The sequence below is a fragment of the Amyelois transitella genome, chromosome 9, assembly GCF_032362555.1.
Source record: "Amyelois transitella isolate CPQ chromosome 9, ilAmyTran1.1, whole genome shotgun sequence".
Lineage (NCBI taxonomy): Eukaryota > Metazoa > Arthropoda > Insecta > Lepidoptera > Pyralidae > Amyelois > Amyelois transitella.
The window spans coordinates 6,832,819-6,843,989 of record NC_083512.1 but is presented as its reverse complement, the minus strand read 5'-3'; the positions used below and the strand labels follow the sequence as shown (position 1 = coordinate 6,843,989).

The window sequence follows — 11,171 nt, the reverse complement described above, 5'->3', positions numbered from 1 at the left end:
ATAGGGTGATTAAAGAAGAAGGTTTACATGTATAAATACTATATAAGCGAAGCCGGGCATAATCATAAGCAAAATCTTAACAAATCTTGATCCAATTTCCTTGACTGATAGCATTTGGATTGTGGCCTACCGCAAAGCTGTTTCCTCTCTGATCTGGGTACTTAGTTTAATAATCGCATTTCACTTTGAAGATATTACCAACACAGAAATTAATTGAATTTAATATTGTGGGAAACCAACAATATTACAATTTCTTTGGAGAATAATTGTAACTTTCTTAACATTTCCCATGTAAAAATTTTGCTTATAGTCCGCATAATTAAGTCATTTGTTTTCACTATTATATTGTTTTGCAATCCCTGAATTCAGACCCGGATACAAATTGCTATCTATATAAAGAATTCTATTCAAAAGAGTTCACAGCCTGAAGTGTAAATACGTAATGGGATATCCATAATAAGCTCATCGCTTGACATCATTCAAAAGGATCCCTTCAAATGATCTTCTCCTTATTCAGCAGTGCATGCTTTCTTCAATATTGTTGACATTCATCAATTTTACTTCAATTTTAATACATGACATTATGAGAGAACCTTTCCAAATATTCCATGCAATTTTTTTCCAATGATGTATATTTGTAACACAATAATAATGGAAAAGATAAATTAACTCTGTGACAGATGATAATGTGCTGATGAGGTGTGACAAAGCAAATTGGAAATTGAATTGGAAATAAAATGATGAAGTACTTACTGTTAATATGTAGGAGGGTATGAAACATGAGGAAAATATAAAGAAATTATGGAACATAAAAATTACATAGTAATGAAAAAGTCAATCGAAGGAAAGTTTAATACACATATGTGATTCTTCTTTTAGGGAAAAGGCGAACTCTATGTCTGATTTTAAATTACATGATTATTCAAGCCATTTGTTTATATATAAAGAGTTTTATTAAATCAGTGGACAAAAGTATACATACTTTTCCTCTAAGATTTAAATTTCAGTCAGAAATAGAGTGTAAGTTAACACTGCAAAGACACTTTTATACATAGAAAATAAAAAATCTTTATAAAAGCATACCAGGAAATGAGAAAATGTTTTTTAATATTTCACATTATGCCACTAGGAAATAAGCTTTGGTCAGTACACAATTTACTTTCCACGTATAACTTAGATATATGTGATATTGTATTTAATGTGACCTGACTAACCAATATAGAATATTTTTACTTTGCGTGAAATCTACTCAAAATAATGCAAAATGAAAAAATGACTCAAAATTGCACCACAAATAGTACTTATGAGTACGCATGTTAAGGAAGAAAAACCAATTGTATTGTCTTAGCCAAAGTTAAAAATAGTATACCACAATAACTAATTAGTAATGGCATCAAAAATGCAGACATGATTCACGATGACGAGTGCGCTTTGCAGCCCTGAAACAGACGCGTGGACTTATGCAACAGACGCACTCATACATAATCTTAGATAATCTAGCACGCACCTGTTTATTGCATGTATTTCTGATGGTAATGTGAATGTAAGGACAACTAATATGACAAAGGTTTCAATTTAGAATTACGGAACCTTATGAAAGGAGTAAAAGATAAAATCTGATCCCACTGCTGAGCCTTCGACCTTTCAGACATTTACCTTACCTACCTACCTTTGTACTGTTTTGTCTTGCCCTCAGACCAATCTATTATCTTATACTATTAGGTCTCACTCTCTCTGTTTCTGTACCGATTTTTATTTAATCCCACTAGACAAGTAAAATTCATTTCTGCTTTGTGATTTCTTAATTTTTTTTCATCCGTGTTCCTTTGTCGAAAAAGGTAACCTTACTATTACTCTTTAAGATTAGATTTAGATCATTTTTCTTTTAATAACAACTCAAAATCTTACCTGTCTTATAAAGAAATTGCTAATAATCACTACATAGTATAAAACAAAGTCGCTATTTTAGTCTGTTTGTCTGTATGCTTAAATCTTTGAAATTACGCAACGGATTTTGATGCGGTTTTTTGTAACAGGTAGAGTGATTCAAGAGGAAGGTTTTTATATATAATTTTTTCCGAATTTTGCACCCGTTCGAAGCCGGGGCGGGTCGCTAGTGTCATATAAAAATGTTTTCCATAAAAATTATATTCATATTTAACGTTAAATAATTTTGAATATAGGCAGACTATAATGTAATGTGTAGCGTATACTTAATTTAGTAAGGCAAAAATTTTTATGTTCAATCCAACAACCAAAAAGTCTGCTAATACATTCTAGATACAACAGAAACTATAAATTTAGTTACAGCCTGTATATCGTAACCTCACTGGGCCTACGTGAGCAAGCACTAATCACAATTCAAATCAATACCATAGTTGATAGATCCATTTATATCGTTTATTTATGACACAGATCTATGAGACATCCATGCCTGAATACCGTATAATCTGTCACGGCAAATATAGTTTCTAATTTTTTGGTAAAATTCCTAAGCATAACGAAAAATTTTGAATTACGGTGATTGATTCATTTTTACATAGGTACGTATCTAATTAAATAAAAGAGGACACTGAATGACCGAATTCACAGACCAAACCGCTAGGTTTACGGGTGCATTAAGAGAAAGGAAATTAACTAGATAATTCATTTTATGTGGGAGAAGCAGCAGGCGTACTAGTATTTATATAATATTAGATTTTATACTATACAGAAAAATTATGATGGTTAGCTGATTTGAAATGTTTGTGTAGTCCACGGAGGCCAACGGCAAACAGTAACACATTTTCAAGAGAGGAATATTAACTAAAAGCATTTTGTTCTGTAAGCAATCTAGGTATTAATTTGATGTAATATTGATTGGAACGAAGTCCCTAGTAATTTTTTTTTTATTATTTCAAAGGAACCTGCACTTTACAAGTCAGTGAATACTCAAAGCTCCGCGGTGGACAGTACATTTCACTTTATAAATTAAATCCTTTTTGTAGACATGAATGATCCGCTTTAATAAATTAACATAATGTTTCCATGATATGATTTGCAAAAAAAGTTTAAGTCTTTCAATAGTTCTGATTCTTGACATTAACTAGAAATTAGTTAAAATGAACAACTTTACTTTACATCCACCACCTAATGATAACGAAAAAATATAATTGTTATCGATAGCTATGAATGCATTTACGTCACAGTCAGATGTTGTGTGACAAAGTTACTTTACATGGAAATATAAGAAGCAACTACAAATCAGAAGTTTAGCACGCACAAAACAGCTGCGACCCAATTTGATATTTATTCTATTATGTTCCATTTGCATCTTGTCGCGTCGTAAACTCTGGCTGGTGCTTACAAACCAAAAATCATTACAAAAATTGAGGAATATTACCCATGAAATTTGAGCATTTACCTTAAACTGTCATATTAATACTTGACGTATATTATTTTTCTCAACAATTGCGATTTATTTCTCGTTTAGAATTCAGTGACACCCGAGTTCATTTACCTTGCATTTTTTAAGAAAAACACTGAAAACTATATTTTGTCTTTTATAACCTTAGAGATAAAAATAGATTAAATAAAAGTCTGGTTAATTCGACGATAGCGTGGCTTCATTCGTATACTGGAAGCCGTTGGTAGAAGGTAATACTCGTAGCGAACTGTGTTCATCTGTCAGTAACAGATCATTAGCAAAAGTTTAAGTTCAAGGATTAGCAAGTCTATTTACGTTCACGTAAGTATACGAAATGGTTTCATTGTGCATTTAATTTTCCAGGCTGTCATCTTATCTGCTTTAGTTATAATATAAGCAGTTTAATTTTCTCAAGTGTTTATACCCTTTACAATCTCAATAATGTCAGCAATATTCTCTGAGAAATGCGATAGTTTGTAGTACCGAACTCGTTTAAAAATAACTTTTCTGGAGCACTCGCTACATCATTAAGTTTTTAATAGTTTTCGAATCAAGAGAATGAACAACTTTGTTTTAATTTGATCTGATATTAATTAGCACTTTTGTCATTTAGTTTCTATTAATCTATTTTAGGCTAAAAAAAAATAGGAAAAGTATTTGCTTACAGCACTGGGATTTTTTACTTTTCAAACCGGTTTTTATTCTATTAGCTTTTTGAACTAGCTTGTACAGTGTCTTAGATTTCCCTAGTGCCTAGAGGAACTTTTATATTAAAGTCTAAAATGATACCTATTAGATTGGTGTTATTTCTTGGAAAGTAATTTTCAAACTCAGCCAAAGCTAACATTCCTGTGTCGATAAACACCTGTCGAAGAAACTGAACACCATGACTGAAACATTGCAGGTGAGGACGCCATACCCGCGGGACCGCGTGGGCGGGCGCCGGCTGCTTCAGTCAGAGACAGGCCACCAAGCCGCTCGCACGAACCCACGCCGCACAAGGTACAAAACACTAAAAAAACGCTTCATCGCATTAATATTAACACTAATAAAAGCTTACAATGTCTCCATTATTTTCTTCACGACTAATCACCTGGTGACCTCGACATCTATGACTAACTTCATGAACAAGGTATTGTACCGAAATAATTCGCCATGACTTCATAGTACTGAAATAACGCGGTCCGTTTTAGCGCGCGATTATGTGCGCCGGAGTGGCGTATGATCTGTGTGACAGACGTCGTACTGCGGTTTGATGACTATTGATGTTTTTGTTTGTGTCAACTAGTATATCAATTCAAAGAATAGAAAACTATGATCGTTCATATAAATTGTACATTTTCAACATAACTAGAAAGTAAACACATCGTATAAAATCGTAAGAAGTCCCCTCTAATGTCTAATAAGACATTAAACATATAATAACAAATCGTCACAATACCTATAAACTTAAACCTTATTTGCGAAAAATAATAGCAGTAAAGCGAAAGCAGAGCAGTGTTATTTTTTAATGTCGATTTCAATTTGAATTGTCGCGAAAGCTGTTAACGATTGTAAATAATGTTTACAATTTTAATACAGCCTTGATCTTTAAGTGACGTAGGGATAATGAGATAAAAGCAAATCGTGTTTTCTTTTGAAAGTGGAAATCATGTTATGCAAAGGCATGTTGCATTTTAATATCAGGTTTATATTTAGCTATAAAGTTTAATGCTGTCTGGATTGCAGGCGGGAATACGGTCAACCTTGGTGACCGTATTGTTAACCTTGTTTCTCTAAAAACAACTACATTGACCTTAACTCTATTACAAACATTTTTATAGCGTCTGCTTCTGGACTACTGGTTCCGTGTGCAGAAAATAAATAAATTTATAGACTATTCAATTATCTTTTGTAATTTTAATTACATTTTTATATTTAATCAAAAGATATTTTAGTGATTGCTCACAGGTTGATTTTTATTTTATAACAACACCTATTTTACCTGTACATGAAGCGTAATAGTATTAAACGCATTAAATGAAACGTAAATATTCCTGCTAGAAATTTTTCATACCACGGAAACTGTATCAAACTCGAATACAATTCCCAAAAATAAGTACGCAAACATTTGTTACGCGAGCAAGTCCGACGAAAATAAACTATATCTCTCGTCGAGAGCGCTACATCGCGAGTTTTCAGCGCAAACGATCTCTTTTTCACACCCACTTGAATTCTAGCACCTCGTAAATGACTCTATTGCATCTCTTTTATTAATAAAATTTAATCTAAGTTATGTAAAAGTCAAGCATGGGAAAAGCTTATGAAGCTCTGATTCTTCTTTTAGGTGATGTGCTAGCAACCTGTCATTATTTGATTCTCGATTATTTCATAAAGCCATAAAGTTAAACGTGACCTTTCAGGCTTTTCGATATTGTTGATTTTATATATCTGGATGGAATAAAAACGTGATTGTATGTATGTATGTATACTAATAACTCATTATAAAACAGTTTTAGTTAACTTTTTTATCTTATATCCGTGCGAAAATTTATTTACTGACTTTGAATGCCGCCTACTTGCAATATTTACCTATTTCAATTTGACAACTGCAAGATTGGGTAAATAGTGTAAACTAAATCAACAAAATTACTTCAAAGATTTTTATATGCCAAAGAACATGTTCGCTTAGTTTAATTATATTGATATTTCGTTACGTATTATGCTTGGTAATTGGTCTCAGTGCTTCGTCAGTATTAAGAGCCGAAGATAAAAATCATGATTCGTTGTTTGTTCCTTAGATGACGGTACATTATAGATACCAATTGATTTACAGGTGTTTAGATAATGAGATATTGATTTATATTTCCTTGTCACGTCAGCCATTATACTATGTGTTCCCTTCAAAATCGTTAATGCACATGTGTGCACTAACGATTTTAGGTCCGGTCAGATAATTCTAGCGGATTCTCCAGACACCTTCCGCGTTCATTTCGCAATAACTGACATCACACACGACTGTAAAATAAATATATTTCACGAAAAACATTTGCACATTATTTGGGTTCCTGTTTGTTGACGATATTTATGAAAGAAAAAGTTTTTTTTTTCACTACTATCTTGAGCAATTTTTTTAAGTAAGTACATAAATCAATATTGTAGCGATCGTGCACTGACCCTTCAAAACTTCAACTTTATTACTGCTCTGCGGTTAATATTGTTACAGGCGACTTAAAATGTAATCACTTTAACAACTGCAACAACCATGACTCAAACTGGCTACGAGTTTCATGTTACGACTCCTGACCAGGTACCTAGGACATGATGTTAGAATAATTACGATAGAGTTTTGTATCCTACTAGCTTTCCGCCCGCGGCTTCGCCCGTGTTATTCGGTTATATATAGCGTTTTTTAATGATCTCGACAGGGCTTTTTCTTCCACAGGCTGAAATCTTGTTACAACTGGAATTAAATATAGCCTGTGTTACTCAGGGATGATGTAGCTTTCTAATGGTGAATGTTTGAAATCGATTCAGTAGTTTCGGAGTTTATCGATTACATGTGTAAACAAACAAAAATATTTTACGCTACCTTGCTAAATGACGGTAACGAAACCATAGCGCGATTTATCTCGATGCCAACGCCATCTATCGAGCATCGAGACAACTCGTTAATAGAAAATAAAATTTGGGTGTTTTATTTATGCATACCGATTACGCCGAGATTTATGGACCGATTTACGTGATTCTTTTTTTGTTCGGTAGAGTATACTTTCAAGTTGGTCCCGTTGTTACCTAGTCAGGATCTGATGATGGTATTCCAGGGAAATCAAGGGCAAACCTCAAATTTACAGGCAATTACGTTTTTGACAATTTCATAGATCTGTTTAAGTATTTGCGTCTGATAGTCATCATCCCATGTGAATGAGCTGATGATGGAAGGTACAACTCCTCAACGGTTAGGAGTTGAAAGAAAATTCTTACGAAGTTATACGTACATGTGAGGCTATTAGGTTGACCTGATAATAAAAAGTAAATCTCATTAACGTTAAGAATTTAGGTGAAAATGGATGCGGACAAATTTCGTCTCTTCACTTGTTTCCTTTTAGCTGTTTGTATGGGTAGTGTTAACACAAAATAGGGATTTAAAGGCGTGATGTTATTAATGTTATGCATGTATGTACATAATTATGTATGTTATTATGTATGTTAAAGAGACGACTGAAAGTTGTCATACAAAGTCTTTTTTTTTAAGGATGGGAAATCATCAAATGACCTCTCCCGCTCTGGGTGGAACGGAAGGGAGTGTCAGACTTTTACTGACTAAAACCCACCTCGTTCCTTCAGTTGCCCTTTGCGTTCCGGGGCCACGGTATCTTGTTAGAACTTTCCGCAGCCCCGGCTCAGTTTATCCCGTTTCCCCCCCTTGGGGGTTGACATTTCAAAAATCCCTTCTTAGTGCTCACTTATGTTACTAAAGGAACCTCTGTTCAAAATCTCAGACTCCTATACCGAGCGGTTTCGGCTGTGCGTTAATAAATCAGTCACCCAATCGCACCCCCTAAATCACGATTGGAGGGTAGTTTAAAAAACTTATAAAACATAACATAACATAACATAAAATCACGCCTCTTTCCCGGAGGGGTAGGCAGAGACTACCTCTTTCCACTTGCCACGATCTCTGCATACTTCTTTCGCTTCGTCCACATTCATAACTCTCTTCAAACTTATAATGTCAAACATATTTACTTGCCTATGTACGTGTTCATGCCAAGTTTCAAGTTTATAAACCCAAGGAATAAGATTTTTCATAGAAACGTTTTTACCCCTTTTCCCCCCCTTGGGGGTTGAATTTCCAAAAATCCTTTCTTAGTGCTCCCCTACATATCCCAAGGAACCTACATTCCAAATTTCAGCTGTCTACGACCAGTAGTTTCGACTGTGCGTTGTCTGTCAGTCAGTCACTCAGTAACGGAAGAGTTTTATATATATAGATTTCACTTTTACCTAGGAAAACTACTATTTATTTAAAAAAGTCAAAACAGCACGATCAACAACATTATTGTGAACAATATCATCTTCAAATCCTAGCTTCAATATTCCCTTCGCAAGGACTATATATCGGAAACTTATTTGCACAAAGCTACCTGTCTCGCACATTATTCTGATAAAATATGATAGCCGTCGACTGCCGGTGCTAATAAAAACGCAATAAGCCTCCGACGCGAATCTTCCGCCACTGTAATAAAATTATCTCATGAGGAGCATAAAATTGTCACCCTAATTTCAGAAATTTCCAGGTAAAAAAAGCTTTCCTGTATATATAGTGAGTCATTTAGATCAAGATTTATTGACAGGCAGATTAATGTATACTTTCTGCAATAGTTGGAATTAATAGCATTGTTGCCCCGGTAAAAATAACTATGAAATTCTGATAAGATGAATGTAACAAAAATAAATGCCACACACGCCGTTCTTGTTTCACTATAAACGACTTATTTAGTTAGAACTTTATTAAGCCCTTAATCAACAACAGGTGAACGAAATATTTTGAGCTGAGAATGCTTAAAAAATAACAAAGATAAAATATCAGATTTAAAAGTATTGTATGAAAGTCTTATATGAAAGCGGCGCCTAAAATCTTAAGCTATAAGTGTAGTTTTTTTTTATATATATACGGGACAAATTACACAGATTGAGTTAGCCTCGAAGTAAGTTCGAGATATTAACTCAACGATACTATCAAGTATCACCCCCAAGGATGAATAATTTTCCCCGATTTTGTTTACATTCTCCATTATTTCTTCGCTCTTAATAGTTGCAGCGTGATGTTATATAGCCTAAAGCTTTCCAAGATAAATGGTCTTTTCAACATAAAAAGAATTCCTGTTCCTGAGATTAGCGCGTTCAAACAAACAAACTCTTCAGCTTTATAATATTAGTATCGATGTAATTCTTAGATTCGAACTGAGCTTCAGAAAATGTAGGAATAATTAAATTTATTTTTTGATGTCTTAAGATTTATATCAAATAACCAATATGGCGTTTTCCCCGTGTGAAAAGTTTACTTACTATAAAAATGCCATAAACATTTAATACCACTTTATTTAAAAAGTCTATTTGGAAAATAAGTTTAAGATTAGCGTACGACAGTATTAAATGTAAAATGCTTGCGTAACTGGTCGTAATAAATCCGTATCGTCGCAAATATCTTTATTTGAAGATGCTTAAAAAATATATGACATTTTTTGCATATGAAGGTTTTCACCAAGAAATCGATTTGTAGACGGTCTTCATGATAAACAAATTTTACAGGAAAATGCATTACTTCTTATTAACTCACTCAAGATTTAATACTTTAATTACCACATTTACTTCATCATCATATATAATCAAACCACAGAAAACTTATACTATTATTAACCGTGATTTCCTTTATTTCCAGCGCTGAACGAACGACGACAAGATGGCCACCGGCCCTAAGATAGTGCACAAGCAGTTCAACTCGCCCATAGGGCTATACTCCCAACAGAACATCCAGGAGACCCTCAGCAAGCACATGCAGAATCTCGACAACGGCACCGTCGGGTAAATAGCATTTGTTTGTTTGTTTGCTCATACTAATCAACTTCGTCTCTTTATTTGTTCCCGATTGCATCCTTAGTAATCACAACAGTACTATCAGGAAAATAGCTTTTATTTCTCATTTGTTTGCTTATTCTATACTAATCATCATCATCTGAATTTGTTCCCGATTGCACGCTTAGTTTTACAACGGCACCGTTGGGCTAATACCTTTTGTTCGTTTGTTTGTCTATACTAAGCATCATCGTCTGAATTTCTACTCGGTTGCATCTTTAGTAAGGTTTCAGAATTCAGACTACCTAACAAGGTTAGGTTACTAGAAAGAAACAAAGCAGTTTTGAGGGTAAAGCTTTAACGGACCATCTATTTTTTCTGTTCAAAATTTTTATTTTTCTTCTGATTTATCACTGTATAGTGATAAATTTATTATGTTTAGTCATTTTGAATAGACTGACAGGAAGATATAATATATTAACACACGTTGTTACTTTAATTTCTGTGTGTCATAAGGCAATAGGACGAAGGATATACTTAGTTGAAATTACTACCCATTGACACCTAACAAGAGATGTTCTAGTCAAAGTTTTGAATTTGCGGTTCTAAAGTTCTATCCCAAAGTTAGTATCCAACATCGTTATGGTATTTCGTTATCTTGTTCACTAGTCTTATTAATCTTACTTATGTAATATCCGTGCTAGTTGTACTTCGTGATTTCATAATGGTTACAATTTTTATTTATTAGTGTGTGTGCACAAAAAACATGAAGTATCCTTGTACTTTGTAAATAATAACTAATGCAAATATATTTACTTAAGCTTTTATACAAAACCATCTATTTATACATCAATGAAGGATGACACTTCTTTTGGACAGACATGCCACGAATCCCGCATAGTTTTTGCTTCATTTTTCAATCTTTTTATATAAGCTTAAGTGCGTAAGTACCTACTTAAAGGTACTCTTTATTTAACTTTTATAAACACTAAAAAAAGAGGTTGTAATAGGTTGAATAATGTATTAGTACAATACAAAAATACATTAATTTCGTACTTGTAATTCCTATAAACTCTTACTCATCTATCCACGCTATTACTATTGGCTAATGACGTAGTAGACAATCAAATAAATAGAAATCAGCGCCGCGAGCCAATACACACATATCGTGAGTCATTCACTTCCCCATAATATCCACTTGAATGTA

At 33.6% G+C, this 11,171-nt stretch overlaps 1 protein-coding gene across 4 annotated transcripts in view; it reads left to right on the top strand.

The window, feature by feature from the left end:
• Nucleotides 1–3,611: 3,611 nt before the first annotated feature.
• The window catches only part of LOC106143245 (DNA translocase FtsK), a 27,790-nt gene continuing 20,230 nt past the window's right edge, over nt 3,612–11,171 (top strand). For all 4 annotated transcript variants that reach the window (XM_013345281.2, XM_060945690.1, XM_060945691.1 and 1 more), the window contains exons 1-3: nt 3,612–3,727; nt 4,311–4,408; nt 9,831–9,973. In XM_013345281.2, the coding sequence (XP_013200735.1) occupies nt 9,852–9,973 (122 nt within the window). In that variant the 5' untranslated portion in view covers nt 3,612–3,727; nt 4,311–4,408; nt 9,831–9,851. The remainder of the gene's footprint in view (nt 3,728–4,310; nt 4,409–9,830; nt 9,974–11,171) is intronic.